We start from the raw sequence: 22922 nt of genomic DNA, 5'->3' as shown, positions 1-22922 counted from the left end.
CACTGGGTTCCTTTTGCAGATGGCCTCATTGCTATGCATAGAAAAGCCATCTTTAGATTTGCATTTGGTCAATTTTCCACTTTAAGTTGGACATCTGTCTGTGTTAGAAATTAATTTGTATGTCACTATATAGGCTGCTTGGATTTTAATTAATTGTATTAAGGCATCCATAACAAAAAGAAGAATGGAAGTCCATCTCTCTCCAATGCTTTACTGCTGTCTCCCTGTCCTGGAGAATGAAAATTATGATTTTTTTAATAAGCAATAGACTATATTTTTTGTAAATTGAAAAATACTTGCTCAGTAAGGTTTTTATTTTATGGGGTATTGATACAATGTGTGCATGCATACAGCAGATACAGAGCTCCCAGCCATTATTCCTCTGCACGTCTCTTTGCACTCTGTGTTATTCATTGACCTTGTAGTTGTCAAAAGCAGATGTCAAAAGAGACAACTTTTCTGCCCACAGCGGCAAAAGTCTTCCTTTTCCTCCTGGCTGGATACCACAGTTGCCGTCATTAATCTGGCAAGGAGATGGAGTTACTTTTATTGGACTCTTGGGAAATTATTAAAAGAAGACAGCGTCATGGTTTTTGGCAATAATTCACGAGTGACAGCGACAGAGATGGATTTCCCTTCAGGTTGTCAGCTTATCTTTGGTGCCTGTGGATCCTGCATGCATATACACATGCGCTAAATCAAGCTTTTGTCAACAATGATTGAGCTGAGATTGCTCACAAACTATAAGCTCAAAAGGACAGGAGAAATGGGTGACTGTTTTGTCAGCACAAATCTGGTGTTTTGGAGGGACTTGGATATAGTTTGCATTTTTCAAGGCTCCTTGGAAAAGTTTTTTTACACCCCTATCAAAAGTTGTTCTCTCATTCCCCAACTTTTCTCACGCCCAAGTTTTAACACATCTTCTTCAGCAGATTTAACATTAACTCCATAAAAATGGGCTTTTCGAGAAAGAATCTGTTTATAGAGTTCAGCATGTCTTTATCACCACACAGCCCAGTATTATGAATAACACTGCAAGCCGTTTTGTGGCTTTTTACTGCACATTTTTATAATGTTGTTATTTCATTTCCAAGAATGATGCCCTAACCCTGACGTAGAACCTAACCTTTCCATGTGTCATTTTACTGACTTAAAGGACATACTAAAACCTTAAAAAGCATTGACATGTGCCTGAAGTGGTGTTCTATTTATGCAGAATTCCATATTGGATCACATCTTGTGTAAAAATCTCTGAACTGTAACACCTCTCAGTTTGTTCAGATTTTGTGCTTAATTTAGCTGGCTTGAGACATTTATTAAGTTGTGTACGTGACTCTTTTGAGTCAAATGTAAGGTTGCAGGTCATGTAAGTTTGCTTTCTCTGCATGCTGGCCTATGCCATTTTGTTGCTTTTTACGCTTTTGCATGAATAGCAACAGCTTCTCCCTGTTTTCACCAATTTGTATTGCAATTTTCAACTAACAGCTCCTCTGAGTACACCTGGGTATAATAAAAACCTGCAGCATCAGCTTTAAAAAAAAAAGAAACTTTATCTTTGACTTTTTTCGCCCATGAATTTTTTCATGTTCTTATATGAAGATATTAGGTGCTCTCATCCACTGTTGTGAGTGGGCAAGCCTGCATTATAATGGACTGAGCACATAAGAAAAAATCCTCTGAAAAGATTTACTTTCCAGCTGTGGAGTGGTGCGTTACAGTGCAAATGATTAATTGAGTCAAAACCCATTTTTAAAAATAACCTTTTATTTCCAAAGGACGGAAAAGTTTTTAAACCAAAATGTCAAGCCAACCTTCTTCAAATGGACGGTGAGAAAGCCAGCAGTGACTACACTCACTTTGGATGGTCACCCTGTTCAGTGCACAAAAAGGAATACTATTAGTGTAATCACTCTGCCACACATTCTTGCACTCAGTCGCTGTGTTTTAAAACCAATTTCTCTTCAACGCACCTTAATGCATCAATTTATGATTAACAGCAAGGAATGGCCTAATGGTGCTAGAAAATTGAAGCAGTCGCTGTAAAAATTGTTTGCTTTTTGTCTTGCTCTCTTTTTCTTATGATATTCAGTGAAGCATTCATTAAATTACAACATTTTAATTTAGAGTGAAAAAGAAATGGAGAATTTGTTGTAAAGTAGAGAATAAGCAGAGAGTTTTAATAGATCACCCAACCGGTAATAGAAATAAACACATTCAGCTCGAGTGGAGCTGTGGATCAGTTATCTGCCTAAATGACTTCAAAAGCTTCATTTGTCCCAGAGAATCATTTCCTCCTGACACACAGGAGGAGATTAATGAAAAAACAGGGCAAAGACAGGTTCACTCGACTTGTTCATACAAGCAAGCAACAGATGCAGCGCAAGAAACATTATCTAATCTTCTACACTCTGTTAGATTTGTTGTCATTTATTTCTTGGTTCTAGTTTTCCTAAATGCTGCATTAGCATCGCACATTCATCAGTTTCACATCTGTTATGGAATCAGCTTTGCTTTTTCCTTTTTTTTCCCCTATACCGCCGATTTGATGTGATAAGCGAAAAGCTCCAAGTACAAATAACAGGTGCCGTTTTCGTGAATTTACCAAGCAAACTGTAAGGTCACTGGTGTTGGGTCTGCAACTCAGACAAAAGGATGCGGTGATGATTACAACACATACTGTTTATTCAAACAAACAGGAGATTTCAGAAAATCTGGACGATGCTTACACACAGGACTCACTGTTTAACATTGTGTGAAAACCAATAGTGACTGCATGCGGCACATTTTTCATGCACACATCTTTTCTCCAATAGACACTCAATTTTCGAGGAAAAGCCTGCACATACTTGTCTATATGTTAGGGAATTTTCATAGTTTTTTCCTTTCCTACTCCCACTTGCTTGAACCTTTTCTGTTGAGTCAATTAACCTGACTTGGAGCAGGTGTGTAAAACAAACTCCTCCAGCTGGCGCTTCCCACGCTCACAATTCATGAACATATCTTGTTTCCAGTGATGTTTGTCTGCTGTAGCTTTTTAATATTAACTTCACTAGAATTTCTTGCACTAGCTTTTTGTAATCCTTATAACTGTGGGACATTGTCAGATATGCGAAAATAACATAACAGATTGTCAGATGTACAGAAATAATAATCGCATAATGAAGCATGGCATGTGGGTAAGGCTGCCGTTTCCTCTATAAACTAACTGGTAAATGACCTGCTGTCCGTGCCAAATCAACAACTTCTGCCAACTTGTTTGGCGTCTCGCTTCATGTCACTGAACTGTTTCCATGACTTATCTAAGAGTTCTCTCAGGGAAAGAGAAACTTGTGCAAACCGAGTCTGTTACTTCCCTCAAGCTGCAGTAATGTAATCTCCTCAAACTGTCAGTAGCCTGCTCGAGTTGTAATTTATTCTTTCATCAAGACTTTACACCTCCCACACAGCCACATCAATTTCCTCTGGGTAAAGTTTTTCGTTGTGAAACCTGCCCCACTCTCTTCTCTCAGTCACCAAATTGTCAGACTACCATCACAGCCAACTGTGCTTGTTTCGAGTGACTGAAAAATGGGGTGCTTGATTGGTCATGATTGAAGCAAACACACCCACTGCCAGAATTATAGTTATGTTTTCTGCGCCTCCACAGGTGGACTAAAAGTTGCCAAAAATAAGCTTGTTACACCGTGTTAATCTCACATTATACACCTATGACTGAGTATTGTCTTGTGTGTCACTGATTTTAAAAGAAACCTAAATAAGAATAACTAGTTTGATTAACGTTTCAGTGGTTTACGGTTTCCATGTTTCTATTTCTTCTTTATGTTATCTGTTTGCCTCAAAGACGGAAAATTTAGAAAACACCACACAGCTCGAAAGCTGTTTGTCGCCACAGAAAACATTGAAAACAAGGGATTTGTCGTGACATGCCACTGGGTTTTGTGCACTAATGACTAAAATAATTAATGATTTTAGATATAGACAAATGCTAAATTAGTGGAAAATCTAGATGGTTCAGCCAAACAAGCAAGCAGAAATATCTTTGGAAAAGATGATGGCTCTCACCCCGGTTAGTTTTCCAAAATTGTGCAGATTTTGTGCAAATTCAGTGCCTTTTCGCAGGTTGTATAGTAGTTAGTCAGTTCCTTAACTGTATCTTTAAAATGTATGTCACAGATGTGCCTGTCACAAATGAGATTTCTTTAGAACTATAATTCCATCACCTTCTGGGACATAATGACAAACAGTCATATAGAACATCATTTAGACTAAGAGCCTACCATAAGAGCCAGTGTAAAATGAAGTCAGTCCAATATGGCTTTATACTATGCTTTTATATTCAGTCAGTCACACTTACTCTTAGTTCTAATTGCCTCATCATTTTGTCACGCCATTTTAATGTTCATGTTGATGATGAAATACACATACAAAGTAAATATATTTTGATTCCAGATATGTATTAATTTACCACCATTATGACACTATAAGCAAATGACAGCTACACAAAATAGGACAGGAAGGACTTGGACCAGGGAGTGAAAACAGCACATGGGATTGTGGGTAGTCCTCTCCCAAACCTAGACTCAGTGTATGCTGACCGTGTTCAGGAGAAGGCCAGCTGCATTGCTGCGGACTTAACCCTTCCAGTAAATTAACTGTTTGTCTCTCTGCCATCTGGAAGAAGGTGAAGAAGTTTAAAAACAAGAACCACCAGTCATGCCTTAAAAGAGCTGAGGACATGCTGCAGACAACTGCACTTTACAACATTTTTTTTAAATTGTTTGCCTGTTACATATCTTATTGTGTAAAAAAAAATATCTGTTGTTTATATTTATTTATTGTGTGTTTGTCTATGTTAAATACTGTTCTATCTGTTCTATGAAGAGAGGTACACCACAGGATTTTATTATATGACTACACCATGAATCATATATCTGTAAAGCCAACGATCTTTTGTTTTTAGTGCTAATTAGCAGCTGTTAGCATGCAAAAATAAAACGGTTGAACATTATACCTGGTGAGCGTGTTAACACGAACATGCAAGGAAGCTGATTCACTTCAAAGCGCTCCTGTGTTCCTGCAGTCGCACAGAGCCTCTAGTGTGCTGCTTAGTTTCGTCAGAAATAGAACTGTTGTGAGGATTTATAGGATTACCAAATCATTCCTCCGACTGCATCTGATCTAATGTGTATTTGTATCCGTCATTTTGCAGTAAAACATTAACATGTAAAAATGAATCTGTCATCATCGAGTCTGAAAAATGGCTTCACTGTTTACCGCGATGAGTATGCTGCCAATCCTCTCATCATATTTCAACCTACGTAGTCTTGGAACAATATTGCATGCCTCCTGTAAAAGTTTGAACCAAGCAATTACACAAACCCTCAGGTGTATAATTGAAGATGACATGCTTACACGGGCTTACAATGCATTTTAGCATGTTATTGGTGTCAGTGGGTATTATACTGGGTAAACACAATGTAGAGATGAATTTGACAGATGACACCCCAACTTACTCATTACGCCTTACGCTGCGGACCCGATCACAACTCAATTTCCAGCTCACTGGCTCACAGAGTCATTATCCTAAATATGATTTGCTCAATGGAGAAGTCTAAATAATCTGTAATATATTTAGTGTTTCTCAGAAGAGGAGATGTAGAGGGAATGACTGTTAATCTTATTCTGCATGATCTGCATTCCCTTCCATCCTCCTTTGTCATAGCTCACTCTCTTTATGTGTTTGTATATTTAATGCCATTAGAGAGTTACTTTCACAGTATGAATTGTTGTTATGCCCCTCTGTTTTCCTCCCTTTAGGTGACCGAAACAAGGACGGGTCCTCTTGGATGCAGTAACTATGACAACCTCGACTCTGTCAGCTCCGTTTTGGTTCAGAGCCCTGAAAACAAGATTCATTTGCAAGGTTGGCCATCCATAATTGAACTCCCCCAATTTCTGATGGAATTGTCACAGTGTCTGTTCTCTGGCAGGCCTATAACTGCAACACGAGAGTGTCAGAATGAATTTAGCTTCAATCACTCTTTTGCTTTTTTTTTTTTTTTTTTTTTAGCCATGCATTGCTTGCAGACTTCTGAAGTGAATCCTGGGCAGTAATGATTCAGAACAAAAGTAGCAGAACTACACAGTAAAAATAAAACTTAAAGTGAATCTCAGCATATTGCATCTGACGCCAAGTGTATGTCAAGCATGGGAGAGGAAAAAAAAGAAAAGAAAATGAGAGCTGGTCTTCAGTGATTTACAGATCTACCATAGAAAAGCTATCTAAACACAATTTTTTGCAGTACCTAAAGTGCTTACAGCTCCCACTTCATTCATCCATGTGACATTTCCATGTTTGTGCCCTGTTTTTGTCCTTGCCTTAGGCCTCCAGGCCATTCTGCCAGAGTATCTGAGGGCCAGGTTTGTGCAAGCAGCTCTTAGCTACATTGGCTGTAATGAGGAGGGCCAGTTTGTGTGCCGAAACAACGACTGCTGGTGCCAGTGTGCCGTCGACTATCCACAGTGTAATTGCCCTGAGGTGGATCTGAGGGCTATGGAAACTAGTTTGCTGCAAATCCGAGATTCCTGGAACATGGCTAACCAAGAATTTGAAGAGTCAGGTCAGTGTTTTAGTATTTGTATTTATTTATTTATTTTTGCCATTTTAAATGACCCTCTCACTGACTGCAAATAACACCCTATTGTTGGAGGCACTGATGGAAAAATCAAACTGACGATCTTTGTAAAAGGGACTATTACATCCAATCTATGTAATAGAAATTCAACATTACAGAGTGTAATACTTTTTTGGAACAGCTTCTTGCAAACACACATGGTTATGAAAACAACTAAGAAGCCCTGTTCATTTAACTTACTTAGACACAACAGATTTTTTCCCTGTTCTGCACATGTAATATCTATAATGTTTCTAATCCACATGTGCTTATCTAAATTTTATTGTTTTAACTATTTTCAGGGTTTTTGAGGGAAAGAAACTCTTAAACCATTTCCTGATCATAACAAATTGTCAGTTGTACATATCAGTACACACCTTTTATTTAGTATTATTTGGAATTCTTGCACGCAACAGTTTACATTAATTGTCTTTGATTTACGTTCAGTAAGAAGATTATTTGCATTATCTGCAGATAACTATTGTCTGCAGTAATATCTATCTAGCAGCATGGGTGGAACCTCCCTGCCTTTCTATGGATGAACATGGGTACACAAATGGCAATCACTGTATAAGATTTGCGAGATGGACGTGTAAAAGAGTAAAAGCTATCCATCCATCAGCTGATGTGGACTTCTCTTAGAGCAGCTGATCTTCCTGGATTGCGGCTGAGCTTGACTTCATGGCCTCGATGATTTAATGATATGTTCAATTTTCTTTGACTTACAAAGTATGAGGATCATTAATATTAAAAGATGTGTGATTTCTGTAAAACAAAGGATGTTTTGAGGAGGTATTCTAAAACAATTAAATATCAGCTACGTTAAGGCTCTTAACAAATGAATGAAATGAAGGTACCTTACTTCACTGTGTTGATGTAAAAATCTTATAAATCCAATCCTGCCCTTAAGCAGCACTGATTATTGATCAGTAACACTTGTCTTAGTGGCCTAATACAGCAAGAGGTAAGTGAATAGCTGACGTAGTAGAAACAGCAAAATAATGAAATTAATAAAATTTCTCTGGTGAAAATCGAACCACTTTTCGAGCATTCAGATTAATAACTCTTTTGTGACCTTTGAACCTGTCTTTAGAAAAAAAATGCATGGATGATTTACAAAGTCCAGTACATGAAAGAGGAGCAATTACAGCAATATTACTGGGTCAACAGTGATTCAGTCAGAAGTAAGCTCTTCACTGCAGTAGGAGCTGTCATGCCTTTTGAAACACAATACAGTTGCTCTAATCTGTTAGCAGAATACAATTTAATAGCTTTGTAATAGCACTAGCAATGATGTTGCAGTTGTATTAACCAATGTCTCATTAGCTTTTGCATTTTTTTCCGCTAATGTACCCGTTGACCGTTATGTCAAACTCTTCTTCCTCAGTCTTGAATTTTACTGTATCTTGCAGCATAGCTCTGCCTCCATGTTCCCCTGTCATTATTAAAACTGTGCTGCATCCACAGGCTCTAAGGGCATCTTGCTGTTTCACTCATTTCCAGCTCTGCCTTAAGCTGTTTTCAGTGCACCTGGCTGGCTGTGTGTTATTACCGGCTACATGCTTCTGTACTAAGGGCAACTTGATTAGTGCGCAGTTGGCAATGACTTAAGCAGCAAGGTGCCCAGAGAACTGCAGTTACACTGCTGTATTAAATAATGAAAAATAAGTTTCCTTGAAACCCCTGAGGATCTACTTGTATAGTCAATCTAATAGAGGACAACTCGCACCAGCAGCAGAGAGATTAATAATCATAACTCTTATTGTTAAATGAGCTTCCTACCATCAGAGGATGGTGGACATGATTTGTTTTAAGTCCCACCACCCACTGAGTGGTAACTGTTTAATAATTAAGACATCATATCTTTTATACCTGGATCAGTATACTATCTCAGTGTTTGGCTAAGACAAACCATAGTCATAACAGAGCATTGAAACAGTGTGAAAAACTAGACTCAGGGGAGCATAAATAAGAGAGTGCACTTCATATCCAAGAGAGATCCAAGAGGCTTTAGTCTAAATAAACTGCAACATGTTGCAGTAAGTCAAATACATGCTTAAAGTTACTGGACTACTAAGATGCATAACTTATTAATTATAACCTCATAATTAAGTAATTTAAGAAAACCCTGCCAAATAAGCCTCATACACGCGTCGTTGCCCTTCAACCTCATTGTGTTATTTTTGATAAGACCCACACTGTGTCTGTACTTGTGTTCCTGAAAATCTGACAGTGTCTTCTATTTTTAAAATTGTACAAAAGGAAAATGCCGTTACCTTCCTGGGTTCAGCAGCTGACAAGATAATAATGGTCATTAGAGAGCAAGTTTCCAGGGATGAGGTATTGTTGTCTTGGTGATAAAATAATAATGTAGTTAAAAAGTGACTTGCCATTCCCACCTTCTCATGGTTATTCAACATTATGATTTTGCCATGTTGCTAACTATATTTAATTAATCAGTATTGTTTTTTAGCCTGTAAGTACACCTATATTCTATATGTTTCCTGCTTAAGGAGCCAAATGACAGTATAAAATAATGAATAGTAATAAGAAGTGAATGTATCAATTTTTTTTGCCCATTTTTCAAATCAACTCCTCCCAGAAACACAAAATCAGCAAACTTACTGGGAAGAAAATACAAAAAACAATTTACATATCCACTAAAATGGGTCAAAACTCAAGTGCGATGTCAGAATAAGAACAAGATACAATGTGAATCCACTGCAAAGAATGAACATAAACAGAAATAAGATGGAAATATGCCAATAATGTCAAAGATATAAAACCTTTTAAAAAGATACAAAAAGCACTGCAACAGAAGTAAGTCTTGATCTGCGATTTAAAAGAAGACACTGACAAAGCGAGCCAGATTTCCTCAGGCAGGTCATTCCACAAACAAGGAGTCCTAAGAGCAAATGCTCGATTGTATTTTGTGTTTAAGACTGACATAGAAATTTTTAACAGGTTTCTGCCTGAGGATTTGAGGCTGAGCTGTTACTGTGCAAGTAGTACAGTGTGTAGTACTGTGAGCTCACGCCCTATAATTTGCTTCCAAGGAGCCAGACTTCTTTTAATTTTTCTTCTAAGTAGTCTTGAGACATAGTTCTCCAAGCTTTCTGAAGGTTTTTTAAAGTTTTTCTTTGGACATTTGCTGCTTTTTCACTCATTTTCAAGACTAGACCATTTTTTTTAATTATTGAGTCACATAACACAGACCAATTAATCATGTAAACATTGAAACAGCGCCTAAGTCAAGGGATAAACCAATGTTGTGCCAACACATAGATACAAGATAGAGAACAAATTTAAAACTACATCATCAGGTACATTAGGTACCATAAATTGTTTCCAATTTTTTTTCCATTTTTTTTTCCCCATGTAAACGTACACTCATCTGGAACAACCCTAATATCCTACAAAACAACAATATGATAAACTTCCCAGATTGGAGTTGCAAAGGAATTAAATACTTGGAACACCTATTCGAAAGAATAGACTATTCTATTTGACAAATTAGTTTTACAACATGGGATTAACGAGAATAGATTTTTAGAATATCAACAAATTAAATCTATAATAAAAAAAGAAATTTAAGCCTTATCAAGTCAAACTACACACACCATCAAGTGTGGTGCAATTCCTCAATCTCGAAACCCCCAAAATACTGAATGCTGCATACTAAAATATGCAGGACACTCTCTGTTAAAATGACTAGAAACCCCGATCTACAATTAATACAATACAAAATCCTGCATAGAGTGCACCAAATGGGTCAGCGGATGTTCACGTTGGGTTTTGTGTCATCTAACAGCTGCTCACACTGTCAGGGCAATATACCTGACAATTACATCCACCTGTTCAGAGGTTTTGGTGCCATTCCAGCCTCCCCTTCAGTTTTCTTGTTGGGCAACTTCGATGATGTCACAAGAAGCCATTTTGAAGGAAGGGAAATGGGGAAAAGGGCTCTGAGGTATCCCAGATTACACAAGAACATGGACTGAAAATCAGTGGCCAAGTCTTGCAGAGTATCTTGAAAAATATTTCAAACTTGAATCCAAGTTTGAAGTCTTTGGTTCAAACTGTTGTCATCATCTGAGCAGGAGGAAGCCAACATCCAAAGAAGAGCTTTGGAATGTTCTTCAAGAATCCTCTACAGCTATCCCTGAGGACTACTTAAAGAAATAATATTTTTTACCGAATATATTGTATCTTCATGTATGGTTGCACATTTCAATACATTTCTAGCAAGAAATAGAGAAAGGAGGAATGGCTCAATACTTATAATACTGTTTATTATAGGGCCAGGGCATGAAGGACTTTAAAACTAATAAGTAAAATGTTAAAATCAGCTCTATGGGTAATGGGCAACCTGTATAGGGTCATGGACTCTATAAAATGGAGTAATACGTTCACTTTTTCTCGGTTCCCATAAAATGCCATTGCAATATTGTAACCAAGAGAAAATAAAAGCAAGAATGATAGTCTGAGTATTGATTACTTATTGTATCCTCGCAATATTCCTCTTGTAAATTTAGCATCTATAACACAGGTACTTGTAGGCCTTAATAAAAGTGAGTAATATTAACTCTTTATTGGAAAGGTTAGACTTTAGTTGGATGCTAGAGACAAAAAAATTCCAGCTGTTACTGCACGATGTGTAATCTTGATAATGTGGCTGAAAGATCAGCAATTTACTGCTCCTTTTTTTAAATCACTTTTGGGCATTTTATTAGACAGTGGAAGGAGGCAGGAAATGTGAGGAGGGGGAATAAGATGCAGTAAAGAACCAGCCACTCAATGCTAGACGCATTTGTATCAATGTAATAGCTAACCCTGGAGAACCCATGGGGTCAGAGCCGACCCCATTGGTTTTCTAGGGAAACCATGGGGTCAAATTTGACTCCATGGGTTCTCCAGGGCTAAACACGTGGCTATTGAGCCACTCCCACAGTTATTTTTTTCAGACTGAACACATTTATACTACCCTGGTTTTTAATTTTCATAGTCAACCACTTAAACCCCTTTTGTCTTCCAGAATAATAAATCGTACTAGTTAAAATAGTTGGGAAATTTAGATTTATTGGGAAATATAATATTTATAGTAATCCTTCTATACAGTGTGTGCATAGCCAGTCTACATTAATATTATATATTAGTGCTGTCAGCGTTAATCTCGTTAAAATGATGTTAACACCATAACCGCAATAATGCAGCAAATCTCCGTTAGAGAATTAACGCGGATCGCCCCGTGCGTGGGGCTGCACAGCGTCAATGCGTTAGCGCGGTTAGCTCGTTAAAGCGCTAGTGCCGTGCAGCCCCACGCACGGGGCGATCCGTGTTAACTCGCTAACGGAGATTTGCCGCGTTAACGCTGACAGCACTGTTATATATATTTCACACATACTGAAACATGTAACAAACAATATTCTCATGAATGAAAAATTATTTTCTTATGCTACTTTTATGGATTATGTTTTTTTTTTCTCCTTCTTTTTTTCTATAACTGGACAATGATCTGACAGTATCGTATTTTAGTTGTTTTAGCTGACATTAGCCAGTCTTTTTGGGATGTATTTTTATTTTTACATGACATCCTTTAACAGCCAGTGTCACTTAAACTTGCTTTGTCTTGTCAGATTTGCATTTTGCTACTAAGCTTGTTTTTATTGCATGTTTGCATGACTGATGTTTTAATGTTTCAATAAGTTAAGCGCAATGCTAAAATATTTATATAAGCTGAGATATATTCTTATTCTTCTTTGACGCAGAATCCTGTTGTTATTCAAATGTAAATCACAGTGATGGTTATTACGATGAAGACACTCATGGGATGTTTTAAAAGACAGACTCATTTTTGGATTATGTCATCTCATTGGACACCAGTAATGGTCTTATCTTTGAAACTAATTTTAGTTAAGACAAATTAATATATCACACAATCTGCTAAATCTGTGATTAGAAGAAAGAAAAAAAATAATGGTGGAGGCAGCACCATGTGATTTTTCTTTAGTTTTCAAAATACAGGTCATAGAAAACACTCAACTTATTAATTTCACAGGAACATGTAAAGCTTTTTACATAATCAGCAGGGAAGGCGTTGGGGCTTAATTGGTTTCCCAAATTGATGCTTTATTATCCAGACAAACAGCACGGTCATTTTCTAATCAGAAGTGAGCATGTTTTCGATTTTCCATACATCCTATCGTGGTTGTGATGATATTGTTATTGAAATGTAATCTGTTAGCACATGAGGCAAACAGCATTTCTGAAAGGCTGACAGATGTTATCCTCTGTGCTCCATGCCCATCCTGATTTCCCCCTGACAGACTTGCTGCAGAAAATCTGTATGCTATTCATTAATGAATCTTACCCCATCACCGTATTTAGCTCTGCCTTTTTCTATTAGCCTATGTTTCAAACAATATCACTTCCAGTTTGCCCCACAGCTCTTCAGTCTACGTGGACTCTGCAAACTGATTTTCTCATTTTGGCTTGACTAAATTAGCCAAATATAGTGAGAAAGCATTCAAGTCAGTTAGGCAAAGTCAGACAGGAACCATCCACTTCTTTTCCACAGCAGACTAAACTATCTTGCCTGTCCTCTGTCTTTCAGATGAGTTCCAGAACTTTGTTCGAAGGCTTCCTACATTCTATGCTCTGAACGCATCGGCCATTCAATATTTCTGGAAAACGGAGCCGACCATTCTCCAGCGCTACAAACAGCTGGAGCTCAGCACCCAGCAGCTCCTGAGCAAAGCACGACGCATTATCAACAAGCTCTTCACCCTCAGCAAAAGGTGTCAAACTCAGCCCAAAATTATTATGCTGAGAGAGAGGTGAGAAATATAAGTATTCCTGCTGACCTTTCTGTGGATACAGATGTGTTAGGCCGTGTGTTTGCGCGCATGAGTGTGAAAAAATAAGCAAAAATTCCAAAGCCTGCAGCCACATTGCAAGTCCTTTCAAGCACGTTGCAAACGGCAGTGCTCATTTATTTTCCTCAGCCCCCTCTGTGCGCAGTGCTTTGTTATCCCCTGAACTAGGCATTATGCTAATAATACACACAATACATTAGCACTTTGATATTCAACCGAGGTCTCACTGAAGTGAGCTATAGTGTCACACCTGATGACTTGGCTGCACTCCCAGCCCGGGTCTCCTTTACATTCAGGAAATCAAAGTTATCCTCCTGTGAAATTAAAGTTTGCAGTGTTTCAAAGGAATATGCAAAGTTTGGGCCATTTTTCCTGTTGGTTAACTTGACTGCAATGAAATCATATACTAAAGAAAATCTGCCGTGGATCTTCTGTTGATCATTTCATCTATTTTTGTGTTTTTCTCCACAAAGTTTAGCTGTATAGTCTGCAACAAAAGCTTATGAAAAAGAAATGTGATTATGTCAGTGCAGCTGAAGTACCCAGGTTTATTTTAGGAGCTATTTCAGGTGAGAAACCAAATATTCATCCTCTGCAATGTGATTTTTTTTTAAATATAGAGCTCGAATCTGCAATTGCCCCCACCTTCATTTCCTCTATAATGAGGGAATATATCTCTGTTCATTCAAACTGTACATAACTACCTATAAAATCTATGGGAACATACAGTGTTGTAAGTCATGTATTTGGCTCATACCTGATTTCTTACTTGCAGTTTTTTTAAATGGAGATATCATTTATTAAGGAGAAAATGCTTTCCAAACCCACCTGAATTAACTGTGATTAATCACATTTTTTGGAAAGCTGGGTTCTATTTTATTAGCCACATGCAGACCTGATTACTGCCAGACACACTAAATCAAGAAATCCCTAAAAAATGAACCTGTAGAAATACGTTATACTGGCATCTGAAGAAGCTCAAGAACAGAGGAAAAACAAAGTCATTGACATCTACGGATAGGGTTACAAAACCATTTCTAAGGTTTTGAGATTCCAGTGAACCACAGTGGAGAGCCATTGAGAAAATGGAGAAAACTGAAAATTGGTGAACATTCCCAGAAGTGGCTACTAAAATTACTCCAGGAGTGCAGCCATGGGAGATTTCCAAAGACCACTGCTGACCTTAAAGGACACAAAGGCTCATGTCACATTTGTCAAAAACAATATCAATGATCCCCAAGACTTTTAGGATAATATTCTATGGACTGACAAGGCAAGAGTGAAACTTTGCAAGGTTTGAGTCCTGTTACATCTGGCAAAAACAAACATAGCATCATAGAAAGATCATACCATCAGTCAAACATGGTTGCGGTAGTATGAGGGTCTGGACTGCTTTGCTGTTTCAGCAGCTGGACAATTTGAAATGGATGGCTTGATGGCTGAAATGAATGCAACCATGAATTCTACTAGAAAAATCTAAAAAAGAATGCCTGTCTGTCAGTTCATGACCTTAAGCTCAAGGACACTTGGGTTATGGACAATGAGCCGAAAGACTCCAGCAACTCCACCTGGATGGTTAAAAAAAAACAAATGAATATTTTGCAATGGCCTGTTAAGGTCTGTGCTTAAATCAGATTGAGCTGCTTTAGCATCACCTTAGACAGGCTGCTTAATTCAGCTCTCCAATGAGCCTGAATTAAAGCAATTCTACAAAGCAAAGTGGTGATGTGAAAGACTCATTGCCAGTTATTGCAAAAGCTTGGATATAGTTCTTGCTACAAAGGGTGACGCAAGCAGCTATTAGGTTTAGGGGGCAATTACTATTTTACATTGAAGTGTAACAAATATGCAAAAAACTAAGGGATCAAGAAGAGGGCAAATACCTTTTCACAGCACTGTACACATATGCAGTGTTAAATTCGGAGTTGCTGCAAGCACAGTTGTGTTTGCTTACATTTTTAAGCAAGGTAAAGAAAAGGTTTTGTTTCCTAAAAATAGAACACAAAAATTGTTTAGTTCACCTGAAGTAGTATATTTAGGGAATCCAAATTTTTATTTGCAGACTCAAACTCAAGGTACTGCACCCCTTTAGTATATGGGTTTTCTATACAGCCAAATGAGCTATACTGACACTTATTTGCAAAGATCTTATAAGGGAATAGAAATGTATGCAGGTTATTAACATTATAGATTGACCATCACTATAGTGAAAAGTGTATTTCTGATATTTAAGGGGAAATGTATAAGAGCGATAAAGGCAGATTAAAAGATGGATCAAAATCACTGTGGCTGAGCTCTCAGTCCTGCACTAATCATACCACAAAAGATTCAATACAACGACAAATGGTTATTTTTTCGCATGATTTTGCATTTCTGTTTCCAGATGGTCCCTCATATCATATTAACTTGATTTTTAATGGCTTTCAGCTCCAGTCCTAAGCACCGTTTCCTCATATAGCATCATAATGCTGCAGAATCAGATGTTCCTTAGTAGCAATTTATGCAAATTAGGTGCGACCGAGGTCATTTACAGCTATATTCTTAGTAATATCTGTGCTATGCAAAAAAATTAAAGAGATGCAAAATGTTCATCCCTGATGGAAAATGGTGACAGGTTTAGTAAATGTTCCCATCTGTGTATAAAAGCTTGCAAACAGCTAAATTACAATGATGAAATAGGCGACTTGCAGTGTTTTGAGCTGAGATGAATCTTCAAACAGCACTGAAGAATATACTGCCCTTTGTCAATGTAATAGTGAATAGTTTTATATATATATATATATAGAGAGAGAGAGAGAGAGAGAGAGAGAGAGAGATATCTATATATATATAGATATAGATATATCTATATATATATATATAGATATCTCTCTCTCTCTCTCTCTCTCTCTCTCTCTCCCTCTATATATATATATATATATATATATATATATATATATATAGATATCTCTCTCTCTCTCTCTCTCTGTCTCTCTCTCTCTCTCTATATATATATATATATATATATATATATATATATATGTATATATATATATATATATATATATATATATAGATATCTCTCTCTCTCTCTCTCTCTCTCTCTCTCTCTCTCTCTATATATATATATATATATATATATATAGATATCTCTCTCTCTCTCTCTCTCTCTCTCTCTCTATATATCTATATATATATATATCTCTCTCTCTCTCTCTCTCTCTCTCTCTCTCTCTCTCTCTCTCTCTCTCTCTATATATATCTATATATATATATATATATATATATAGATATCTCTCTCTCTCTCTCTCTCTCTCTCTCTCTCTATATATATATATATATATATATATATATATATATATATATATAGATATATAGATATATATATCTATATATATATATATAGCAAGAATATACAAAGATTTTATCCTCATTTACCTTACATCTCATACTCATATCGCCCTGTACATAATGAGCTCACGGAGGATTTGTTTTTCGTATGGAATATTTGTACATCTCTGTAGCCATTATTCATGTTCCAAAGCTTCACGGTCTTTGTGAGATGAAGACAAAGCAAACATAAAAAAAAATGTAGGCTGTTACATTGTAAATCCATTTTGGAGTTTCTTTTGTAACTTTCTAGCGCAGTCTTTGGAACTATGTACAGTATTTTTTTTCCTTTAATTTTTTTCCGAGAATACAAGAGGTGTCAGGGCAGCCGTGATGGAGCTGCACAAAAACAACTGATAGGCTGCTTTTTCTGTGCTTCCAAAGTAAATAAATGTGGCTTGTAATGGAAAAAATGAAGTGTATCTAGTGCAGAGGAGAAAAAAAAGTTTTCTTCACTAGTCAAAATGTACTCTGTGGCAGAAGGAGAAAGTTCGTGTGTGGCATTGATCTGTGTGAAATGAACTGACAGACAATGAACAGATTGCAGAGTGAACACCCGGCTTCTCTTTTGCCCATACTGCACACTGCGTCTCCATGACAGTTTACATGTCCTGCTGACAAAATGTGCTTATGATGGCGAGACAGCTTCCTCTCTCTTGCTGTGCACAGTCTCCACTCTGGAGGTGAGATATGCACAACTGACTCTCGCTGATGAGTTTCAGACAAGCTGGGTGCCGTTAAGACTGTTAACGCATTACATCGACTATCTTTTGACAAAATGTCACCAGATTTAAAATTTGATTTGAGGAAAAAGAAAAAGTCTTTTGCTCCTTTCTGTTTTTCTCCACATCACACTGACTGCGCTCACTGTGATGCTGGAATACTAGAGGGGGCTTGCCGGTTCAAAGCACTTATAAAAGAAGAACAAAAAAATGGTCTCGAAACTAAGAAACACCAGGAGCCTTCTATAGACTTTAGCTCTGCATGATAATTATTTTTTCATGCCTAAGATATGCATCATTAGTGAGTAAAAGTACAGTACACTGGAAGGAACAAATTATAGAGCTGGAAAACAAAAAGAAAGGAAAAGAAAAGAAAACGCAATCACAAGTTTATATATTTAGTTATTTTTACCACTGGAAGGTGTTCTAAGCCATGTTTCTTTTTAAATAATTGTTTTCTCAATTAAAGTGGAATAAACACATTTGAATATATTGCTTTTTGCACAGAATTGACAATATCAGTGAACTCACAATCATTTGTTTCCATTTTTTTCATATAACTGTGAAGTCTGCAGCAGCAGTATGTTAGTTTATCCAGCTGTTTACTACACAGTTTCACCCTTATCATCACTTTGCTTAGCTTCACCATTTGTGTGTATTTTTCCAGCCCAACTAGAATCTAGAGACGCAGGACTGTGTAGACGAAATCCATTTAAATATGTTGTGTAAGTTCAAACACAACTCAATCGTATCCAGTTTGATAGCTAGTTTAAAAATTGACTCAGTAGAATATTACATGTATTATAGCCTATTTTTATAATCAATTGCTTCATATCCAAAATATCAAAATGTTCTTTAAAAATGTTTTGCATATATTTACTGCATTTATTTGTTGGGTACACCCCCATGTAATCTCCATTCACTGCAGTTTATCACTTTCATAGTATTTATGTCGATATAGGAATGTATCAAATGCTTTTCCAGTCAATGTATTAAACATTGAGGAGCTAATTTGTGGAAAAGGGTAAAAAAGCCTGATTTAGGAATTACATCTAACTTTTATTCATCTATCTGTCTATCCTCTTCTGCTTATCCTTATCATTGTCACAGGGGGTCTAGAGCCTATCCCAGCTATCACAGGGTGAGAGGCGGGCTACAGCCTGGCCAGTCTGATGCAGGGCTAACACTACTGTTTATCATGGGTTCAAATTCCCAGTGATACACACACTCACCAGCACACACACAGTGCAGTTTAATTTCTTTAGTCTAACAACTGTTTGAACAAACGGTACTTTTCCCTTCAAAATTATGTTTTTTAGATGTAAATTACTTATACATGCACTTTTGTTTCCCTTAAATTAATTTACCAGCTGCACACGGCTACAGCAACAGAACAGCCACTCTGCTAAAGAACAAAAGTGGATTAAAAAATCTGACAGATGTGGAACATAGCAAGCGACAGACTAATTTACCACATTATATTCCTGTCATGCATTCCATCTGCTCTTTCATTCAGAAACAATTTCGGTATATTGCTTCACCGATATAGTTTGTGGCTTGGAATAAATAGAGTATTTTGCAAATCATATACTATATGTATGGTTCTAGATATACATAGGGCTAGACTAGACTCTGCACGTTTCCAACTTAACTAAATGATGTATTTTCCTAATGTGATTTTTATCAGCCTCTTATTAAACCTAATTTTGTTTTACAGGAAATTTTGTGTGATGCCAAAGCTGAAGCTATGTTTTGATTACATTTCTGTATTTTTTGGTTGCTTTGGTTGTTTATGCTTTTAACAAGAGTGTATCTTTTTTAGTATTTTCAGCTCTGCTCAAAGTAAACAACATAAAAATCGTAATGTAATTAGCATTAGCTTATTTTACAGAGGGAGACTTTCCAATTACCCAATTAGCTCGTTTTCTTAGCACTAAATATAAAATGGGTGTATTTCTAACTCATCATCTTTTTTTGACCTTGCATATTTGTAGTGAAACGACAAGTGATCCATCTATAGTAGGATGCGTTTTAGACTGGATAAGTGGACAGGAAATCTTTTCTACAGGGATTTCATGAAAACATTGAAGGATTTGAATGAATCGCTTAAATGTGGGACTTGCGTAGCAGGCATTGGTCTCTTGAGATTATGAAGTGATACAGAACAAGCAATGACTGTTGATCTCCCCCATAATGCACCTTCCCTCCCCTACAGAGTCTAGTCAGGAAGCAGACAAATTTAACTTAGCTGTGTTTCTTCAGAAAGCACTTAACCATGCATGTGAAACTCATAGTTTCAATCTGTTAGTTAAAATAATGACTCAGTTTTACTCCTTACAGTGCAAGAGTTGGTTGCTCTAAATTTCATTTAACATATTTTCATGTGTCATTAACGAATCACATAGAGCAGAGGGACTTTGACATTTACATTTCATGGCTTCATAATTGTGAAGTACCGCATAACTGCTATATCCATAGCCATATTTTCATTTCATGCCCACATATTTATTGTTCAACTTCCCATCTATATCCACTGCATCTCTTATTTATAGGCAAAAATCTGAAAAGAAATACATGCAAAAAGTGTTTTTTTTTATTGTTTATATTTTTTAAGTATGTGTGGGGGGAAAAACGCTTTTTCTATCCTGAGTCATCTCTGTTTTTGTTTATAGATGTTAAAATGTAACAGCTTCCACAAAGAAAGAAAGTATGCACTATAATTTTTAAAAATTAAAATACAGTGTTTATTGTTAATGAAATGTCAAATTACTCAAAATATATGACTGTCTAATAATTACTCAGCTCACCTGCTGATGTGAACAATCAGGAACATTTTTATAAATATTATATTTGACAATAAAGTAGAAACTCAACAGCCAACAAAAGAGAACGCACCTTATGTAAGCATAGTGACCCGAAAGGGAAAAGAGATGTGAGCGAAGACAGTAAATGGGATTGTGAGACTTCACATTGATGAAAAGCATACGTGATGATCACTATCAAACTAAGTGGCTCACAGGTTTTCTCCATACAGAGGAGCATTGAGTTTGTCATCAAAATATCTATATTTTTTATTGTTCAGTTTAGAAATAATATAATTAAAGTTTGAAGCCATGTGATTCTTGTGTTATGTACTCTGCATCAACAATGAATCTTACCCACTGCTCCGTCTCTGTCGCAGGCCCTTTAGCTACTGGCTGAACTACATCCTCTCCATCATGTACTGCAGCGAAAACAATCACATCGGCTCTTACCTGGAGGAAACCCGGAGCTGCTCCTGCCCTTATGAGCATCCTCCCTGCCAGGGCTTGATCCCATGCACAGTGGGGGAGGGCACCTCCTGTGCGTCATGCTCCTATGAGAATCGCTCCCGCTGCGCCACCTGCAACCAGGGTTACATGCTGAGCCAGGGTGTGTGCCGCAACGAAGTGCCAGACTCCACTGACCACTACATAGGCTTTGAGACTGACCTGCAGGACATGGAGCTGCGCTATCTTCTCCAGAAACGTGACAACCGCATTAGCATTCACGGCATCTTCGTAAGCAACGACGTCAGGCTGAATAGTTGGTTTGACCCATCGTGGAGGAAGAGAATGCTGCTGACACTGAAAAGTAACAAATACAAGTCAAACCATGTCCACATGCTCCTGGGGATGTCTCTACAGATCTGCCTTACCAAGAACATCACTCTGGACCCCATGCTGTCTGTTTATATCAATCCGTTTGGCGGGAGCCACTCAGAGAGCTGGATCATGCCCATTGAGCAGAAGAACTATCCAGACTGGGAGAGGACTAAATTAGACCTTCCTTATGACTGTTATAATTGGACTCTGACTTTAGGCAACAAGTGGAAAACATTTTTTGAGACAGTGCATTTTTATCTACGGAGCCGGATCAGGGGCACCTCAAGTAACGGGAATGGAACTGTATATTATGAACCCTTGGAGTACCTGGAATCAGGACGAAATCTAGGCTACATGAAGATCAACAGCATCCAGGTGTACGGCTATAGTATGCACTTTGACCCGGAAGCGATCCAGGACTTGATTTTACAGCTGGACTACCCATATACTCAGGGATCGCAGGACTCAGCCCTGCTTCAGCTGCTGGAGATCCGGGATCGGGTCAACAGGCTTTCCCCACCAGGAGCTCAGCCACTGGACCTGTTCTCCTGTCTGCTGCGGCACCGGCTCAAACTGTCCACTACAGACGTTGCCAGGATCCAGGCAGCGTTGCAGACTTTCAGTGCCAAGCAGCCAAACTCGATGGAATACGAAACAACCAAATTATGTAGCTAAGAAGTGGGCAGGTGGCCAGGCGCACAGATGGAAGAGCAATCACCACACAACTCTGACGATAGTTAAGAGCAATTCTGGAGCAGTGCAAGGGACATTTGGGGGACATGTTATTTGTTGTCATGGGTCTCAAGAGTGCATTTGAGATTCTTATGTCAGCTTTTGGTATAAATTTGTATTACGTCTTAGAAATAAGGAGGATTTCACCATACTTGCCTCATTGTTTGATTTTTTTCTCTTCTGATGAAAACAATAACTTTAATAGTTATTAATATGAATTTCAATATTTGCCATCACTGATATTTTGCCAGCGTGCTGATGTTTGTAGATTGCACAAATCTGAATTGCTCACATACGTAAACAAAAGGCTTTTGCTGATAAAATATTACCCAAGCAATGTAGTCACCTCACTCATTTCATTTCAACACCAGCATGTTCCTCGCTACATTTGCTTTCTAAAAAAAGCCCAACATAAGTAATTGTTTTAATATCACAGTCCTCCTTCTTTGGCTGGAAAATTATGGGCACCGTGTTCTTTTTGCTTTTCATATCATGATAAAATCACTCATTTTTTTAAGCTCTACTTCACATTTTTGTAAGAAAATAGTCATTGCCATAAACAAAGTGAATAAATAAATGCTGTATTACTCCGGACTTGCTGACAAACAATGTATCATGTTCACAATATATGTTACATGTGCTCTTATTTTTATAATGCTGTTGTTTGTGAAGCAAAAGTTACAAAAACACTGTCTATAAAATGTATAATACGATTTGTTAATACACTAAATAAAATACATTTTTATGTGTGGTCTGTACATGGTGTTCTTGTGTACATAGATGCTTTTTGGCTTTCTAAATGGTACTGTAATAACTAATATAGTGCCATTTATAATGAGTTTATCAGATTTATGATAGGGGTTACTAACATTATTTATTCTGTTGTCACGTTTCAAAAATGTCACTTTTGATTTTGATGCTCTCATG

At 37.4% G+C, this 22922-nt stretch overlaps 1 protein-coding gene across 1 annotated transcript in view; it reads left to right on the top strand.

Moving 5' to 3' along the window:
* Nucleotides 1-22710, top strand: part of brinp3a.1 (bone morphogenetic protein/retinoic acid inducible neural-specific 3a, tandem duplicate 1) — a 61051-nt gene extending 38341 nt beyond the window's left edge. The window contains exons 6-9 of the mRNA XM_063460461.1: nucleotides 5818-5923; nucleotides 6384-6620; nucleotides 13288-13510; nucleotides 20822-22710. Coding sequence (XP_063316531.1) covers nucleotides 5818-5923; nucleotides 6384-6620; nucleotides 13288-13510; nucleotides 20822-21938 — 1683 coding nt within the window. The 3' untranslated portion in view covers nucleotides 21939-22710. The remainder of the gene's footprint in view (nucleotides 1-5817; nucleotides 5924-6383; nucleotides 6621-13287; nucleotides 13511-20821) is intronic.
* Nucleotides 22711-22922: the final 212 nt, after the last annotated feature.

The sequence above is a fragment of the Pelmatolapia mariae genome, linkage group LG17, assembly GCF_036321145.2.
Source record: "Pelmatolapia mariae isolate MD_Pm_ZW linkage group LG17, Pm_UMD_F_2, whole genome shotgun sequence".
In the NCBI taxonomy this organism is placed as follows: Eukaryota; Metazoa; Chordata; class Actinopteri; order Cichliformes; family Cichlidae; genus Pelmatolapia; species Pelmatolapia mariae.
Note: the sequence above shows the minus strand (reverse complement) of the source record. Positions and strands in the feature narration are given on the sequence as shown.